General features: G+C 43.7%; 1 protein-coding gene across 1 annotated transcript in view; it reads right to left on the minus strand.

Annotated features, from left to right (window-relative positions):
• The window catches only part of LOC147607608 (sugar transporter ERD6-like 4), a 96,906-nt gene extending 81,509 nt beyond the window's left edge, over positions 1-15,397 (minus strand). The window contains exons 1-2 of the mRNA XM_086790371.1: positions 15,134-15,397; positions 11,276-11,338 (exon numbers count right to left, since the gene is read on the minus strand). Of these exons, the coding sequence (XP_086646497.1) occupies positions 11,276-11,338; positions 15,134-15,328 (258 nt within the window). The 5' untranslated portion in view covers positions 15,329-15,397. The remainder of the gene's footprint in view (positions 1-11,275; positions 11,339-15,133) is intronic.
• Positions 15,398-20,797: the final 5,400 nt, after the last annotated feature.

The following is a 20,797-nucleotide window of genomic DNA, read 5'->3' on the forward strand; positions in this document are numbered from 1 at the left end:
GAGAAGGATCGGTACTTCAAAACTCAGAAATCAGCACTCTTTTCGCGACGGAATTAACGCACAAACTGAAAGGAGATGTGCAGAAAATAGAGAGAGATGGGGGAGATGGAGAGGACACAGTATTGGGTCCCAATTACCCTCTGTAGGGCCCCCACCACGGATGGCGTATTTGCTTTATTAGAATGATGTAAATCTGAAAACAAATACAGAAAACTTGACCTTTTCTTGGCTGGAAAATCCTGCCCTTGACCTTCAGAAGTCCACCCCTTTGCTTGGCAATCTCCTTGGCTTGACTGGCCCTTGATTGGCTTGAGCACTTGGTGAAAACTGAGATGAATGATGGGATTATGGCCTCCACTATTTATACTCCTCCTGAGGAGCAGGCGGCCAGTTGAAAAAACAAGCTATGTCCCAGGACTGGTAAAATTCAGCAATAAATGCTGAATTAAATCCCAATAAATACTACCTTTTTTTCCTAACAGGCTGAAAGTGATGCGCCTGCTTCTAATTGGCTGGACACCACTTTTGTCCACAATCCCAAGGCTAGGCAGCCTGTATGGGCTGCCCCATACATGCCCTACAGCCATCTAAAGGCTGTAATCCCCTGGAGATTGCCTGATCTGTGCCCTAGGGCTGTCCTACAGCCCCTCCATGGCTGGTGGGTTCAGCCTGGGCCTTCCTGGCCCTCATGGGGGTGGTTCTACACCATTCCCATGCCCACACTCAGATCCGGGGTAGTCCTATGGGCTGGCCCCTTGTCCTAAACATAACCTACTCAGTGATCTGGCATCCGGTACCATACCAGATACACAGAACCACTGACATCATTCTAGAGGGAGACTCACAGCGCGGACTGGCACTGTTTCATGTGCAGGACAGTGCACACCTGACCTTGGACTCATGTGCAGGACAATGCACACCTGACCTCGGACGATTGAGATGGATCCCTGGCTGACTCGTCCCGGCTGGGCTCACATGGGACCAGTTCACCATCCCAGGTCCTGCACCTTCTGTACAGAAATGTCTACATGGCATCCAAGTGCGGGATGCACGTGACACAATGCGGCAACACGGAGGATGTGATCATAGAACAGGCCGCTCGGCGAGCCCGGTTCCTATTGACTTCGGTAGACAAGAAGGTAGAGGGATTTAGCACAAGCATGACAACGAGCATCAAGTTTGAAGCTCAAGGTACTAAACTAGTGATTCAGGGCATCAAGTTTGTGCGCGACTTTAAGGTTCCCCCTCTTGCGGGAGCAGACATAATTTTGGACATTCAATGGTTTCACAAGTTCCAGCCATACATCGACTGTCATAGACACACTTTTCGGAATACCTCAAATGTGTCCAAAGCCCCAATAATCATTAAGTGAGAGCCAAGGATCCCGAACTTTCTTCTCATAAGCCACATGCATTCTAAACTTGAAATACAGAAAGACGCACAATGTGCAGTGATTTATATCGAGACTGCCCAGACAACGGCCAATGCTTTTGAGAAGTACAAGGCTCTCCATGACAAGTTCTAGAAATTTTTTCTTCGAGACAATCTAGCTCCCCCGTCTAGTCCGGAGGACCACAAGATAGACCTTCTCCCACCCTCGGATCCCCCGAGCAAGTTTCCATACCGCCTACCTAAGGCAATGGAATCAGAGTTGGTGTAAGAATATGTGAATATGAAGCGGAAGCAAATAGAGATCACACAAGAGAGAGTAGACAGCCAAGAGAGATCCAACACTTCAGCCAAGAACTGAAAAAGTATTGAATGTATTGAATTAATTATAAAGGCACAATGGCTATGCTTATATACATCTCATGTAGAGCAATCCGTGGTTCATTATGTTGGATATATCATTAGTGCAAAGACATCCGAATAGATCCTGCAAAGGTGGTGGAAATCCTAAACTCGGAGATGCCAAAAACCACTTATGATATTTGGTCATTAGTGGGCATTTGCCAAGCATATTCCACCCACATCGATAGATTTTCTGACATTTCCATAGCTCTCATCTCACTAATCTGTCAAGACCCCTCCTGGATTACACTCATTCTATGATCGGGAGCTCCTCGCGGGTGATACAAGCCCTAAAGCATTGGAAGCACTTCCTCTATGGGCACGACTGTCACGTGCATCCCGCACTTGGATGCCACGTAGACATTTCTGTACAGAAGGTGCAGGACCTGGGATGGTGAACTGGTCCCATGTGAGCCCAGCCGGGACGAGTCAGCCAGGGATCCATCTCAGTTGTCCGGGGTCAGGTGTGCATTGTCCTGCACATGAGTCCAAGGTCAGGTGTGCACTGTCCTGCACATGAAACAGTGCCAGTCCGCGCTGTGAGTCTCCCTCTAGAATGATGCCAGTGATTCTATGTATCTGGTATGGTACCGGATGCCAGATCACTGAGTAGTTAGTGTTTAGAACAAGGGGCCAGCCCATTAGGGCTACCCCAGGTCTTTGTGTGGGCATGGGGATGGTGTGAAACCACCCCCATGGGGGCCAGGAAGGCCCTGGCTGTGCCCACCAGCCATGGGTAGGCCATGGAGGGCTATAGGACAGCCCCAAGGGCAGGCCAGGGGTAGTAGCCGACTGGTTATCCAGTCCTAGGAGAGGTGTAGGGCAAGTATGGGGCAGCCCATACAGGCTGCCCAGCCTCCAAAACAGGGGGTATTCAGTACCTAGCCTCCCAGGCAGCAGGCACCTAAGTGCCCAGCCCTGTTTCCCATGCGCATAAGTGCCCAGCCATACAGTAAAGTGATGCGCAGCATTTAAAGGATTATTTGCTGTATTTTCTCAGTCGTGGGACATTTATTTGCTGGCCGACTGCTCATACTGGAGTAGTATAAATAGAGAGCCCACAATCCCATTCATTCATCTCATTTTCTCACCAAGAGCTCAAGCATAAAGAGGCTAGACAAGCCAAGAAGGTGCTAAGCAAAGGGGTAAAGGATTTCAGGTCAAGGGCAGGGGCCCGGGAGCCTCTGGCTCCAAGAACTCGAACAATGCGTCTAAGCTTACTCCAGACCAGAAAGCGGAGGCAGGTAAGACAGGTGGCAAGTTGAGTGGTGCTGAGGAGCTTTCTCAGTACAAGAAGGAGGGTAGATGTTTCTTTTGTCATACACAAAAGGACATACTTCTCGGGATTGTCCGAAGAAGCCTCCAAAGCCCACCACCGCCGCCTCCACAGCTTCCATGGTGAGCTCAGCTCCCACTCAGACCCCAGTGGCTACCCCTAGTTCTTCAAACCCCGGTGCTTCAGTTGGAGCAATTATTAGCCGGGAGCTCGAAGATAAGCAGAAGGGCGCCCATGACCAGGAGTATGAGTGCAACGAATTGCTCAAGTCCTTTGGCTACATAGGTGGCCACAGAGTCGTTGTCTTGTTTGACAGTGGCACCATGGAGGATGTGGTCACAGAACAGGCCCCTAGGCGTGCCCCTTTCAACCTGACTTCGGTGGACAAACAGGTTGAGGGTTTTAGCACAGGCATGACAACGAGCGTCAAGTATGAAGCTCTAGGTGCTAAATTAGTTATTCAGGGCATAGAGTTTGTGCGTGATTTTATGGTTGCCCAATGCCACTCTTGTAGGAGCAGACATAATTTTGGGTATTCAGTGGTTTCACAAGTTTCCTCCTGATGTCAAGTGGGACAAGCACACATTCCAGATCAATCGAAATGTGTCAAACGCCCCAGTGACCATTAAGTGTGAGCCAGGAATTCCGAACTTTCCGCTCATAAGCCACTTGCAGGCTAAGCGAGCAGTCAGGAAAGGCGCACAGTGTGCGATGATTTACATCCAGACAGCCCAGACGGTGGCCAATGCTTCCGAGAAGTACTCGGTTCTCCATGAAAAGTTCCAGAAGATTTTTCTTCGAGACAACCTCCCTCCCCAGCTCCCAACGTCCAAACCGGAGAACCACAAGATTGACCTCCTCCCAGGCTCGAAACCCCCGAGCAAGTTTCCGTATCGCCTTTCCAAGGCCATGGAATCGGAGTTGGATTGCCAACTCCAAGAATTGTTGCAATCTGGCTTCATCCGCCCCACCGTGTCGCCATTTGCAGCACCGATCTTATTTGTCAAGAAGAAAGATGGGTCTGTCCGTTTGTGTGTCGATTATCGTGCACTCAACAAGCTGACTATCAAGAGCAGATCCCTGATGCCTCGAATTGACTATATTCTCGAGAGGCTAAATGGAGCAAAGTGTTCTTGAAACTGGAGTTAAAGAGTGGGTACCACCAGGTGCGGATTGTGGAGGGGAACATTCCCAAGACAGCCTTCCGTACGGAATGGGCCCACTATGAATTTGTGGTCATGCCATTTGGCTTGACGAACGCCCCAGCTACATTTAACCGCATGATGATGCGTGTTTTCCAAGATTTGATTGAAAAGTGTGTGTTCATATTTCTGGACGACATACTCGTATTTTCAGCTACGGTTGAGCAGCATGACATTGATGTGGAGGAAGTTCTTAAGTTGTTGGAAAGCAACGAGCTCTACATCAATGAAAAGAAGTCGGAATTTTATCTGTTCCAAGTGCATTACTTGGGATATATAATTAGTGCTGAAGGCATTCGACTTGATCCGGCTAAAGTGGCCGAGATTGTCAACTGGAAAGTACCTCAGACAACCTATGACATTAGATCCTTTGTGGGTATATGCCAGGCATACTCCACCCACATCGACAAGTTTTCTGACCTCTCGGCAGATCTCACCGATCTGCTAAAGGAAGTGAAGACAAGAAGGCAAAAGATTCGAATGACTCCACGAGCGTTGTAGGCATTCCAGAACCTCAAGGTGGCTTTGTCAGAAGCGCCTTATTTAGCACTTGCCTCGTGGGACGACCCATTTCAGGTGATCACCGATGCGAGTAACATTGCAATTGGAGGTGTATTGCAACAAAATGGTCATCTAGTAGCTTACATGTCTCGTAAGTTACTGCCCGCCGAGAAAAACTATTCAGTCTATGATCGTGAACTCCTAGCAGTTATACAAGCCTTGAAACATTGGAAACATTTTCTGTACTGACCATCAGGCATTACGCTGGATTCAGACAATGCCAAGTGCACAGTGGAGTGATCGACAACACCGCTAGAGTCAGATATTCCAGCAATTCGGTGGTATGATTGAGTATCTTCCAGGAAAGACCAATCTAGTGGCCGATGCTTTGAGCAGGAAGGGACAGGTGACTACGATTCAGACCACTAGACTTAATCATGTTGGTACAGGACTAGATGACATGAAGCACACGTACGCGGATTCGGAGGAATTCGGTACACAGTGGGAACAAGCAGTGGATGCCACAGGACCATGCCACTTTCTGATACGCGATGGTTGGCTTTTCTACAAAGGCCGACTATGTGTCATGAAGTCATTCAGGGCAGCTCTTCTCCATGATGCCCATGACGCCATTACAAGTGGTCATAGGGACATGAACTCGACTCTGGAGAAATTGGAACGGTAATACTATTGGCCAAAGATGAGGCGCAATGTGTTTACATATGTCCAACGCTGTGATATTTGTCAAAAGGTGAAAGCTCCTCGTGGAAAGAAGATAGGGTTGTTACAGCCCTTGCCAATTCCGGAGGGTCCTTTCCAAGACATTTCCATGGACTTTGTCACATTCTGCCTCCCAGTCCGAGTAAGCGTAATACGCAGTGCTTAACTATTGTTGATAGATTTAGCAAATTTGTTATGCTTATTCCTTGCAAGGCCAATGTGACCGCCGAGGATGTTGCCCAGTTTTTCATTCGGCATTGGTACCCGATTGGCGGGATTCCTTGGACCATAGTGTCAGACCGAGATGCCAAGTTTACCAGTCATTTCTGGAGGGCATTGTTTGATAATTTTGGTACTAAGTTGAATTTTTCCAGTGCATTCCACCCACAAACGGACAGACACAGATATACAACCAGTTGGCCTTTGATGTTCTGAAGTGTTATGTCCACGATCAGCAAGGTAAGTGGGAATCATATTTGCCTTTGGTTCAAGCTGTTTTGAATGATTCTTTTTCTTCAGCTATTGGCAGGACTCCATATGAGGCAGCATTTGGAAGACCTTTCCAGTCATTGTTAACCAGGACATCGTCTTCAGTACCTTAAGCAAACAAAGTGACAGAGTCTTACCAGGAGATTTTAGAGTCAGTAAAAGACAGATTGGCTAAAGCGCAAGAGGCCTACACTCGACAGGCCAATAAAGACCGAAGTGATATGAAGTTTTCGGAAGGGGATTGGGTTTATCTTCAAATAATGAAGCAAAGATTGAAATAGGTGGAAAAACGATGCCCAAAGTTGTCTTTCAGGAGCTTCGGACCTTTTCCCATTAGGAAAAAGATTAATGAGGTGTCTAAGCAGTTAAAGCTACCTCCGAGTTGGACTATGCACGATGTATTTCATGTCAGTTGGTTAAAACCATATGCAGGCAGAGTCACACGGGGACGCGGGGACGGCCCTTAGGGACGCGGGACGCGGGACGCGGGACGCGGGGACGGCCGGGGACGGGGGGGGACGCGCAGGGGACGCCGTGCAGAATGGGGACGCATACAGTCGTCCCGCGGACGCGTTCCCGAAACGCGGGACGGGTAGGGGACGCAGACAGGGGACGCAGACAGGGGTCATAAACGGTCAGAAAACGGCCAAAAACGGCCAGAAACGGGCAAATTTCCAGCTATAAAAGAAGGCACACTTTAGGACTTTTCTCCACGCTCAAGTTTGAAGCTTCAAGCCTCATTGCTCAAGCCTCATTGCTCAAGCCTCAAGCTTCCAAAGTTCCAAGTTCCATTGTCCAAGCCTCAAGGCCCAAGTGGCAAGTTAGCCCTCTCTCTCTCTCTATACTATCTACATTGTGCCAACTTCCAAGCCATCTCTCTCTCTCTCTCTCTCTCTCTCTCTCTCTCTCTCCAAGTTCCATGATCCATCCCTCTTGAGACTTGCAAGCCTCAAGAGTCAAGCGGCAACTTGCAACTCTCTATTGCACCCTTCTTCCCTCTCTCTCACACTATCATCATTCATGGCATCTCAAGGTGAAGGCGCCGCCGCCACATCTTCCGTTGCGGGCTCTTCACGAAGGAGGCCGGCGGTGCACACATGGTCATGGTGGGATGAGGTCCACTACACTAGTCGTGGAGTGGGCGGTGGTTCAAGCCTCAAGGGCATGGAATTGCATGATCTATTGTGATCTATCATCTATGATCGATCTAGTATCTCTATTTTGTACCCACTCTTTTTTGTAACCCTCACTGCCCATGAGGCATGTACTTATCTCTTTGTATCTATTAGACTATCAATCACATAATCAGTGTGCCATCGATGTTTTATTAGCGCATTTTGCTCAAAATGACTCTTGTTTTTTTGTCTATTCGGTGTAAAATTTTGTTCAAAGTGTCTCTCTATATGTATGTCATGCATACAACTCCTAAATTGCTTTTAAAAAAGAGGTTTTTTTTTTGCCGTTCCCGACCCCGTCCCCGGGACGGCACTTCCCCGTCCCCGTCCCCGTCCCCCGTCCCCATGTGACTCTGTATGCAGGTCCAATCCCTTCAGAGGTAAAAGACGAAGCAGAACCAGACATTGTTGATGAAGCAGAAGTTATGGTTCCAGAACAGATCCTTCTGCACCATTTCAAGCATGGCTCAGGCCGAAGACTACGACAGTTCCTCACGAAGTTTCAGGACCGGGGAACCCATGAAGCGGTATGGCTCGACAAAGTTTTTCAAAGACTATCCGGCGTTATTGACGGATTATTTGGAGACTATAGAGCTTCCGTCAAGTTAAGCAGAAGGGGATGTCACGTGCATCCCGCACTTGGATGCCACGTAGACATTTCTGTACAGAAGGTGCAGGACCTGGAATGGTGAACTGGTCCCATGTGAGCGCAGTCCGGGACGAGTCAGCCAGGGATCCATCTCAGTTGTCCGAGGTCAGGTGTGCATTGTCCTGCACAGGAGTCTAAGGTCAGGTGTGCACTGTCCTGCACATGAAACAGTGCCAATCCGCGCTGTGAGTCTCCCTCTGGAATGATGTCAGTGATACTGTGTATCTGGTATGGTACCGGATGCCAGATCGCTGAGTAGTTAGTGTTTAGAACAAGGGGCCAGCCCATAGGGCTACCCCGGGTCTTTGTGTGGACATGGGGATGGTGTGAAACCACCCCCATGGGGGTCAGGAAGGCCCTAGCTGTGCCCACCAGCCATGGGTAGGCCATGGAGGGCTGTAGGACAGCCCTAGGGACAGGCCAGGGGTAGCCGACTGGTTATCCGACCCTAGGAGAGGTGTAGGGCAAGTATGGTGCAGCCCATACAGGCTACCCAGCCTCCAGAATAGGGGGTATTCAGTACCCAGCCTCCCAGGCAGCAGGCGCCTAAGTGCCCAGCCTTGTTTCCCATGCGCATAAGTGCCCAACCATACAATAAAGTGATGCACAGCATTTAAAGGATTATTTGCTGTATTTTCTCGGTCGTGGAACATTTATTTGTTGGACGACTGCTCATACTGGAGTAGTATAAATAGAGTGCCCACAATCCCATTCATTCATCTCATTTTCTCACCAAAAGCTCAAGCATAAAGAGGCTAGACAAGCCAAGAAGGTGCTAAGCAAAGGGGTGAAGGATTTCACGTCAAAGGCAGGGAATTCCCAGCCAAGAAAGGTCAAGGATTTCTATATTTTCTTTCAGATTTACATCATTCTAATAAAGCAAATACACCATCCGCGGTGGAGGCCCTATAGAGGGTATTTGGGACCAAATATTGTGTCCTCTCTCTCTCTCTCTCTCTCTCTCTCTCTCTCTCTCTCTCTCTCTCTCTCTCTCTCTCTCTCTCTCTCTCTCTATTTTCTGCACATCTCCTTTCATTTTGTGCGTTAATTCCGTCGCAAAAAGAATGCTCATTTTCTGAGCATTGAAGTTACCAATTCTTCTCCGAAGCTTCCGCATGTTACAACGACTTTGAGGTTCGCACAAATCACCGGGCTTTGCATTGGCTTTAGGGGATGCCAAGTGCAAATTGGAGTGACCGCAACTACCACTGGAGGCAAATTTTTTGGCAATTTAGTGGCATGATTGAGTAACTTCCAAGCAAGGCCAATCTAGTGACATCAACCACATGATCCTTGTACATATTCACATTATCACTACAGGTGGGATTTGTAGCCATTTATATAGTAGTGATGTGTGGACGTAGGAAAATAATAGACCAAGGCACTTTTTCCCTCTTTAGGATGTTTTTTTCGCCATATGTAGGAAAATAATAGACCAAGGCAACTACCACTGGAGGCAAATTTTTTGGCAATTTAGTGGCATGATTGAGTAACTTCCAAGCAAGGCCAATCTAGTGACATCAACCACATGATCCTTGTACATATTCACATTATCACTACAGGTGGGATTTGTAGCCATTTATATAGTAGTGATGTGTGGACGTAGGAACATAATAGACCAAGGCACTTTTTCCCTCTTTAGGATGTTTTTTTCCCCATGTGTATGTACGCACTCTTATGAGTGTATGTAAGTGACCTTATCATGTCATTTCACTTTGTAACACGCGGAAGCTCTGGGTAGTCTTCTTTCAGCCCTAAACACTCTTGAAAACCTTCTGATGCAGAAAAGCACCATCTGATGCAAAAACGCAGGTAGAGAGAGAGTAGAGAGAGAGAGTGAGAAGTGCTGGAAATTCAATATATACTATGGTACAAAAAGGTACATATCTTTGCAGCCCTTGGCTGCCCTCTTGAAAAGGTAATAACATACCAAAAACTGCCCTAGACTAGGACTCCTAATGACTCATACCCCTAGTGGGTTGAATGACTAAGACCTTGAGCAAGGGGGCTATTTATAGTCCCTTGGAGTACATGGGAAACTGGCCGACTGCTGGTCGGCCAGTTCATACTTCATTAATTCCATTTAATGCAGCCGTCTGGATCTCTTCCATATTCCTTGATGCGCCTGCTGCTGCCCACTTTGCTGACATCAGCCGACAGCTACTCTGGCAACCAGCATCCTCTTTTCTTGCAGCCGACAGCCCCTCTGATCCATGCTTTGCTCCAAGTCCTGCTCCATGTCCATCTTCTACTGGTTCATGGTCTTTTTCTGCTTGCCCCTTGTGGATTTAGTCTTGAGAAGGTCCATGGCATTGCTGATGCACATGACATCCCCCTCTACTAAACTTGATGACGGGAATCCAACCTGCTCTTGGATGACTGTCATCATCCCAATCTTGTTCCGAATTCCCTCTGTCATCTTCCATCCCTGGCAAACCTTTTTCTCTGAAAATCTGATCTGTTCTCCAAACCACTCTGTCTCTGATGAAGATCTATGCATCTGGTCTTCCTCTAGTCCACAATCCATTCCTGCCCTGACTCTGAACACCGTCTTGGTCTTCGTTCCTGGAACTGAGTCTGGCACTCTCACATCACCCTTGGAGGATCAACCTCCCTTGGGACCGTTACTTGAGAACCTATCTGGCTCACGAAACTGCCATCCCCATCTGGCACTGCGGAACACCACCAACAAACCTCCTGAGAGTTCTTCCCGATCTGTGTTCCCGCCTTGGGCTTCGAATCCGTGTACTTTCCTGTACCTTGGACCTGTACACCATCATCTGGGACTGAATCAATGTTTAGCTTTGCTGAGCCTGATGCTCTGATACCAATGTAACATGAGTTGCGGAAGCATGTTCATGATTAACGCTAAGCAAAGAAGATAACGCTAATCCTATGTTTAGCAATGACACAAAAGAGAGGGAGAGAGAGACCTAATCTACTGTATATTGCCAAAACATGCTATATATACAATGATCTTGCTGATTCACAGCTTCATGATGCATACCAAAGATCCTTGCAACCCTACTTGCAATCGAACAAGAGAAGCTCCTGTTGATCCACCACTGTGTCCTTGCTGCCTTGCAGACTCTGACAAATGGATCCTCTTGATCTTTGAATGATCATTCTAATGAATGCCTAATGATCCTATTTATAGGAAAAAGAAATGAATTCGTAATCAAGTCGGTTTTGCCTATTTTTCCCACAAAACCTCCATGTCCATCTTCTACTGGTTCATGGTCTTTTTCTGCTTGCCCCTTGTGGATTTAGTCTTGAGAAGGTCCATGGCATTGCTGATGCACATGACACACTTGTACTTCACTCATTCTCATCAATCTGTTGAGTGTTGTGCTTCTCTCCTTGCTTGCTGCATCTATGTGTGTGTTGCTACTTTGATCTCCACTCCAACAAACATGATGAAAACAAATATAAAAAAATAACGCCAATGTACATGAAAAATGCATATGATACCTGTGAAACACTCAAATTCAAATCCTCAGTGATAGAAGCCTGAATTGGAGAAGTGTAGCCATTCTGCAGAGAAAAAAGAGAAGACGTCAAATTAGAACATGCACAAACACCACCCAATGCAAGGACAATGACAGGTTTATTTACACTCTTTGAAAATTGTCATTACAAGCATTAAGTCCTTTCAGACATATCACATATGAACTTTAGACCTAAGACTCATTCAAACACACTTCTAGCTGCTAGCATCATATTTCACACCCCCTCCCCCTCTCTCCCTTCTTTTCCCCCCTTTATCCAACATTCTACCAAACCGACCAAATCTCAAATGGTGTTCTAGAAGATTGCAGCTTCATTATCTTGAGATGATAAATACACCAAAACTATCTCCCCACCATTAATGAACTTTTTCTTTAATTGGGACAATACAAAGATGAATAAATAAGGTGTGGTTGGCTGTTTTTGGTAAATTGCCACATGCCCACTCAAAACCATGATGACGATGCAGGAGAATATCACCATCTTGCTGATAACCTTCATACACCTCAAGGTTCCTTTGTTGCAACTCGGTGATTTTCGCTAAGCTCAACCATGAACCAGTTCACAATGCTCACAACATGATTGGATATCACTAACATGGCATAGTGGTCATCAGATAGATGAGGCTACCCCTAAGATTCCTATATAACTGTTGTCCATTGGCTTTTACCACAATCAAATGAAACAAATAATATCTGCACAACGGAAATGGGTTGAGATTGGGAAACAGAATGTCTTCAACATTATGTAGCATAAATGAAAAAAAAATGGGGGAAATAGAAAAGAGGAAAACATTGAGAAGAAAAAAGAGAAACTTGGACTAGACCTTACTTTGCAGGAAATTTCAATGAACCAGAGTTTTCTTGGAAAATTTAGTGGGGGATGATCTTGACAGGAGATTGGAAAAACGGCAATGGCCATTTCTTGTTACTGCTATGACTATAACACATCATTTCTTTGATAATGTGTTACCAGAATGTTACCCAAAAGTCTGCAGACGTTTAGGCTGCCCAAAACAGGTCTGCAACTGCCCCAAAACTGTTCATTTCTGCTCCATGCTGATTAACTACTGATTTCACCCTGTCACAAGCATTCCGCATTGCTAGAGGTGTGCAACACGAGTCTTTGTTGTTTTTTGGTTCCTGGCTTGATCGTTCTCATAAGCCATGTGTCTCCAGGCAGCTGTAACCTACAGTCACATTCGCTCAATCCACTGTGTCCCTTTCTGAGGTCTCACAAAGATATGCTGACCCCAAATCTCCTGTCCTATCCTATACATGTCCTCGATCGTCTCAACACATGCATCTGAGGACTGATGCATGTGACTTTATGTTGGCCTAGAACATGCACCTAGGAAGGACATTGAAAGGTCTTTTAGTGTGTGTTCCTTCCGTAAATTGTCTTGTGTGGGGCTTTGTAGGACTATAATTCGGTAGGTTCAATTGTTTCTGCATTTGCCAAAAACATGTTATGTAGCTTTCTGCCCTTCGAGATGCTTCTCACAATCCCTATAATGGTTTAGTATTCTTTCTTGGTTATTATGTTCTGCTACATGGAGAGAACAAAGAAAACCACTCTTATTTCCTCTACAAGAATGATAAGATTTTCTGTGAACTGGAAGCTCTGGAAAGCCTGTACCGGCTGCTAAATTTCTGCTGTGTTTGGACACCCTTCTGAGGCTGTTTTCTGGGTGAGAACTGCTCCATGCCACTTTTCTCCTCTTCTGTAGCTGGTCTGATTTTTCTGCCTTGACTAATCTTGTTTGCTCCTTTGGTTCTCTTTCCCACACTATCCTAGACCACCGTGCACCAGCTTGGTTTTTTACAGGCACTTTCCTGTTCCGTTATTATATAGAAATCACCATAGGTTGTATCTCCTTACTGAACCCTGCACGTAGTCTATGCCACTGCCATGGCTGGAGGTCAAATGTCAGTAGGGATGCATAAACCTATTTATGCATAATCCAATTGCTCAGTAGCTCCAGATCCATGTTCACATAGTTTATAGCCTTTCTGAAGAGAAAAGGACCAGAATTTCTAAGGAAAGCTTCAGATGCTTCTTCTAAACCTCTTCATTCTCTGCTTAAAGCTTCTAAAATACTCCTATCAACACATGATACTTCGCTCCTTCCAATACTTGTCTATCTCGTGCTTGTCAATGGATTCTACACCACTAATCCTCTGCTTAACTCATTTTAAAAGATGCTCACATGTCTCCATCACCCTCTCAGCTATATCCATACGCTCTACGTTCATGTGGCTAAAGGCATGTGCCTCCTTACAAGTCCTTCCAATGGCCAAGGAAAAAGTGGTGATCTTCTCCCATACTGACTTCCAGTTATGGGCATAACCCTTGTATCTGACAATTGGACAGTGGATCTGGAGACATACAACTTTGTCCAGCAGTTATAAAACAAAGGCTTCCAACGCTTGCTGTCCCAATATATCATGGTCTTCAAAATGCCTGCTACCAGACACCAGAATCTGATGAGCCACCAATCCACTATTACCACATTGCCCTTGTAAAGAATCAGCAATTAACAAGACAAACAGACGGGCCTTTGCACTGGGAGGCAGATTAGAAACAAAGTGCATGCTAATCTGTTCAAAAAAATATGCTTTCACGTCTCTCCTAAAATATCTATTAAATATCTGTGGTGTCACTTCTCCAGGTTCCCCATGGTCCTCTGTCCTTCCCCACACTTGATCATGGTGATTTTGAAGTAAATACGGCTGCAACTCGGGCAGAATACACAGGAGGCCCTAAGAGAACAAACACCCATTGTAGATTGCATAGTACCCACCATTCCTCTGACCCGATACAAATCTTTAAACTGTAGAATGGTTACGTTGATATATAATGGTATTTTAAATTGGCACACATATCCAATTCTTTATTGAGCCAATCTCTTGCAAGCCACCCCTTCAAAATTATGAGAAATAAGGATGAACGTCTCTTTAGGAGTTACAAAGTCAATATATGCTGTATTATTATAGGTTTTCCTTGATATTATTGAAGGTTTTTCCATTACAAAGAGGATATGGATTAGATCTTGACAAAAGGTTCATGAGCATATAAAGGCCTTAGATGCATGATTTGCTTCACTAACACAGCAGATTCAAGTAGAATGCATGTCCACCAAGGTGTGTGCATGAGTGTTATTAATAGTCTCCAATAGGGGGCTGATGTTGGCCTGCACCGACCCTCCACCCACCCTTATTAGGCTATCTTAAATTCCTATGTGAAGGAAGGGAAGAAATTTAGGGGGGCCAACAAAAACAACTAAATATCTCCACTCTGATGAGGATGACACAAAGCTGGTTAGATGGTGGCGCTGGTCGTCGATGTCCAGAACAAGTCATTGCAATGCAAAACGTGTTAAGGTTTAGAGGACAACCATAGCACCAAGCAACTCAGTTTTATAAGGCTCGTGACTCATTTCCAATTGGTGCATCAGGATAAGGAGCATAGAATGGAATCAAAGAAAAAGACTTGTTATTCTGAACTGTGGTTTTCCCATGGTTGGTATGCATGTATGTGCAGGTGTACACATGCATTTCGTATATGTGGCTTTGGCATGCATTGCCCCCTACCACCATCATCACATCAATATAAAGGCATAGGACAACTAAATAAACAGGTTTACTGGTTAAAGCTAAGCATTCTCAAAAGAAGGTTAAGACGCCAAAATACAGATATTTTAGCATAGGATCGTTTTTCGATGAGTCGGAGGTTCGGGTTTAGGGATGCACATTCTTTACCACAGTAGTATTAGCTTAGAATCCTGTGCATATGATAGCTAAATGGCAGAAGAGAGCTTACACAGAACCCATACTGTACAGGGCCAAGGGCAACAACTGCGGTGCAGATGAGGGCAATGGTGACGCTCTGGCTGAAGGCTTTGTGCGAGCTTCTGAGCCTCTTACGCGGGCCTTGTCTGCGCCGCTGGTGTTCTCTCAAGAACGGCTCCTGGGTTTCATTGCTGTTGACACCAAGATCGAAGCGGCGATCGTCCATATCTGTGTTTGTGTGTGCGTGTGTGGGGGGGGTGGGGGAATGGAGAGAGAAGGGGAGGAGCGAGAAACAGTAGGCAGGCAAAGTCTATTATACAAACTCTTTTTTTTTTGTGAAACTAAAGTCTATTGTACAAACACGTGGAAAAACTGTAAGCTGCCAGCATGGCAGCTTACCTTTTACGACAGCTGGCACGTGACGTGGCTTTGACGTGATGCCATAAAGGTAGCCTAAAGGCTTTTTACACACCCCCCATCTCACCTCCTTTTTATGAAGTCCTACGGGCCTTGACTCTTTTTATGAAGTTTTTTTTGTTTTTCGAGCCGAGGTCAGAAACGAGCACGCTCGTTCTAAGACTCGAACAGAGAAACGCTTTTGTCATTAGCTTCGTCATCTCTGTCTCGTGAAGACGGTTGCGCTACCCATCTCTAATGGAGAGGGAATCTTTCCCATCCCACCTCCTTTTTATGAAGTTCTCCCCCACCCATCTCTCATGGAAAGGTTATCTTTGCCATCTATTGCTCGTCCACCCGACTGTAGTGACTACGCTACCCACTTTAGCTAAGGAGTAAACCCTTCTCAACATGGGTTGAAGAAGTGAACAAACAATTATAGCTATTCTTCAAAAAAGTGTAAGAAGACATCTTTCCTTGTCCCATCAACTTGAAGCATAATTGAATTGGTGATGAAGTTAACACGAACCCTTAAAATAGTAGCCATGGTAGCGATAGGCTTTCAGTACACTTATCCTTTAGATAAATCTGCCCTATCCCCTATGGTCCATCTGAGCTCACCTTAGGTTAAATGTCACATTGCCAAGGGCTACAACAAAAACTACTAACCACACATTCTTTATTTGATTCTTAATTACAAAAGTTGTTACCTTGAGCTTTACTCCACTAGCTTGTAGGCGAGGTACATGTTATCCATTCATCATGCATCATCTTTCAAACTTGCTTTTAAAAAGCCAAATGAGCAACTTTAGTAAAGCAAGCATGGTTTTCATGTCCCCTTGTCATAAATGCTTCATTTCTTTTATCATCTATTTTGCCTTCTTTTTTCACTTTTTAAGCCTAGCCTAAAAGGACCTTTTTTTAAGGGTGGGAAAGCAAAAGGCATAAATTCATCCACAACCACATTAATAGGAGGGTACCCACATTAATAGGAGAGTACCCACATTGGTTTTTTTGTATCTCTATGCTCATGCAGTAAGTACAATAAGTACAAGAAGTAAACCTGTGAGATTTAGATTTCTCGTTGGTTAATGTCATCTTTACTTTCGTATGTCCTCACTCTTTTATTGGACAACATGAACGCCTTGAAGTCAAAGACTTTGTCAACTTTGCCACAAAGAAAAAGTATAGCTTAAAAAACACAATGTTGATTGTAAAAAGTATAGCTAAAAAAACACAATGTTGATTGTAAAAAGTATAGCTTAAAAAACACAATGTTGATTATAAAAAGCATTAATATAGAAGAGGCCAAGAACTTAATGCATTGAGAGGCCGAAACTTCATAATTTAAATTATATCTCCTCCTTGACATGTAATGCAATTTGCCAGGATGCACTATCAATGTAATTTGGACACCTAAAGCAAACCATGTATTCATCCAAAAAGGTTGTTATAGTATTAATTAACCACAAAATTAATATTCCAAAGACCTCGTTCATGCAAAGAACGTCTACCCTTTCCTATAAAGACATCTTCCCTATGCCTACCTCCTCCCCTACACTCTACACCCCAAACATCTTCCCTATGTCTCCTCCCCTAGACACTCCACCCTCCCTTGCACAACTTCTAGACCAATGAGACCCCCTCCCTCCCTCACCACATGTGCAACCTCACTTTCCTATGTTCTTTGCTATGTGGCCTTGTACGAGAGAGAGAGAGAGAGAGAGAGAGAGAGAGAGAGAGAGAGAGAGAATGGACCTAGATAGCCACCTCAAATTTTACAAGAAGGGGAGGCCTTTGTTTCAAATAAAAAAGATGCCATGCCTTGTCTAATTGCCTAAGGTCTCCTATCTATAAGATGCCATGCCTTGTCTAATTGCCTAAGGTCTCCTATCTATAAGAGGGCATACATCATTAATGTTTGTGGGGCAAGATTAACTGGATGAGCATTAAATATTTAATTTGGACCCAGTTAGAATTAGAGGGCATACGTCATTTAGGTTTGTGGGGCAAGATTAACTGGATGAGCATTAAATATTTAATTTGGACCCAGTTAGAATTAGAGGGCATACGTCATTTAGGTTTGTGGGGCGAGATTAATTGGATGAGCATAAAATATTTAATTGGATGAGCATTAAATATTTAATCTGGACCCAGTTAGAATTATAGGGCACATATTAGGGTGTGTATTAAGCCTTCTGTACAAATAGCTTAGAGCCATGATATCTTTATTAACTTTTTGCCCAAAAAAAAACTTATCTATGAAAATATTATGTTTGTCATGTAAGATTAATGGAATGCTTTAACTAATATTCAAAGCAGCATTAAAATATAACATCGCTATGCATATAACATGTGTCTCTACACTCATACAGTTTCATTGTCTTTTACAAGTCACCCCCACAAGATTATATATTTGTGTGGTTACGCTCTCAAAAGACCATACGAAATGTGTGGTTACACTCTCACAAGATTATATATTTGTGTGTGTGGTTACGCTCTCAAAAGACCATACGAAATGCTTATTAGATGGAAAATTGCATTTCAAAGTAACATTTCACATTTCAAAGCAATTACTCCTTTTAAAGTTTTGAATTCACACCTAGTTTGATTATAGATTCACTTACTTACTTAACTGCACATGAGGTGATGTCAAAGCACGAAGCTGTCAGTTTTGTGTTTCGTGTTATAATCTTAGATTATGTTTGCATGTGATAGCTTAATGCCCATCATGTTAAGAGTGCTTTATGATACAACATAAGCTTCTTACATTTACATGCAAATAAACCCTAACATTAGATATGTAATTACACATTTCTTATCATGTAAATAACATATTACGAGGCTTACATGTTTCATAATTCAAGTAATTTATGGCCTTGTAAATGTTTCATTTTGTGTCATGCCTCTTTTGTTATCAATTCTATGCTTTAAATCATTTGATAGAATATTTAAACTTACTAAAACATTAATTAGTATTCATATGTGTACAAATTTAATACTAGCAAAAAATTGTTGATTCGTCTAATAAGACTAAGAAGCTCAAAAAGAGGCCCACAAAACTGTGAAATGTCGTCTATTTCTTTTGTTTAATCATTTATTAGATGTTATAATGTTTCTTAGAATTTCTTAGAGGCAACAAGTGATAAGCAAGGTGTAATAAATTATGTAGTCACATGGATGACATTTGGATATTGTAAGAGGATGGGAAACACACAAGGATTAAGAACTCTAATAGAACTCAAATTGCACAAGAGTAGAGATGAAGAATAATACTATATTACACGAGAGTAGAGGTGAGAACATATTACTGATGTGAAGGCTAAGCCCCACAACTATGTGCAACCTCCGTGATTGATCTCGAATTACTTAGATAAGATGCTATATATGTTATTAGGAGCTACTCATTGAGAGGATGGGTTGGAATGTGTCTTATGCAAATAGCCTATGTGAGTCGTGTTTGGCTTGAGTGGCCTATGTGAGTGGCCTTGCAATAAATGAAGGTTGGGTTGATATGAGTATGCCTTATGAGAGGCTATATATGCTATTAGAAGCTACTCATGAGAGGATGGGTTGGAATGTGACTTATATAAATAGCCTATGTGAGTCACGTGGTGGTGGTGGTTGTGGTGGTAGGTGAATATTGGGTTGATATGACTATGCTTTGTACAGTCTTATCGTACCTTTTGAGCCTATCTCGAACCATCTAAGCACCCATTCAACCCTGCAACCTCTATATAAGGTGTCCATAGTAAAATCTAACAACCTCATGCTAGGGCCATCATGTCACTTATTTGGCAATGTGCCAAATTTGTCCAAACCATCTCTACACCATCCTGCCTCCTAAGCCCCCATCTTGTGTTAATATAAGGATGTCGAGTGACCAATCTACTTTTCGCATAATGGGGGCCATACATACATGAGTGAGCTAATGTTCCAATATTACAAGGTTTGAGCATTAGTATCCAACAACTCAAATTTCACACAACTTTCATTCTAAGGGTTCTTAGAGGCAACACCATTAGATAACATGTAAAAAGTGAGGTGTATTAAGTAATATAGACAATGCAATTTAAAGAAGTTAGTGGGAGAGAGCATCTCAAGATAGAATGTGATAAGCAAGGCGTAATATACATATTGGAATTAGCTTTTGTCTAACATGGATTTAAAATTTTAAGCATCCTTGCATGATATCGTTACTAAATATTTATAGTATCACATGGATATTATGGCTGTAAAGTGATTTGTTAGATACTAATAGGAAACCCATAGCAATGCCACATAATAAATTCACTCTCAAAAAATTACACGAATAAACGACAAAGGCAATATATGCCTAAAAGCATTCAATACAAGATTTGATGTTTAAAACAATAGGAAAGGGTGCTAGTGTGTGCCCAAGTGTTTGAGAGTTTGTGTGGATGACAATATATGCCTAAAAGCATTCAATACAAGATTTGATGTTTAAAACAATAGGAAAGGGTGCTAGTGTGTGCCCAAGTGTTTGAGAGTTTGTGTGGATGAGTTTGGTGGCCCCTTTTTCCCCCACATATTCACCTTGTTTTTTGATAGCCACCCAAAATAAGTGGTTGCATTTAAAATGCCTAAAAATGGGCATGAAGCCCATGAAAAGCAACCTTACTTAGTATGCAGAGTTTTGACCCAAAGATTTGCGATAGCCCTAAGCACAAGCACAAAGGGACACCACTCTTTAGAGGGAAGATTGCCAACTTTGCCAGTACACAGTTGTGTAAGGAACTACAAGCTGCACTGTGCAAAGTACTCAACTTAACCTAAGAACAAGCTTTAACACTACGCAGTGTGCACTCAAGGTAGGACCGGACATAATATAAACAATATGTGTGCGTGCACATGACTCGCTCACATAGATGCATATCTATGTGTGTCTTTCTCACATGCATTTTCTCTATATCTTTGTCACATGTACATGCATAACACTCTCACACACATACACGTGCACATACCTTCTCTCTCTTCTCACTCTTCTCACATACTCTCTCTCTTTCTCTCTCTCTCTCTCTCTCTCTCTCTCTCTCTTTCTCACACACACACACACACACATCCTCCACATGCACGTATGTGACTATGTGTACGCGTATGTATGATGTGACTGTGTGTATGCGTACATATGATGTGTTTATATATAATTATATTAATATAACACTATTATATTAATATAACACTATTATATTAATACAATTATATTAATTATGTGTACGCGTATGTATGATGTGATTGTGTGTATGCGTACATATGATGTGTTTATATATAATTATAT

This window comes from Cibotium barometz, chromosome 55, assembly GCF_041138505.1.
Source record: "Cibotium barometz isolate CiBa-2024 chromosome 55, ASM4113850v1, whole genome shotgun sequence".
Classification (NCBI taxonomy): Eukaryota; Viridiplantae; Streptophyta; class Polypodiopsida; order Cyatheales; family Cibotiaceae; genus Cibotium; species Cibotium barometz.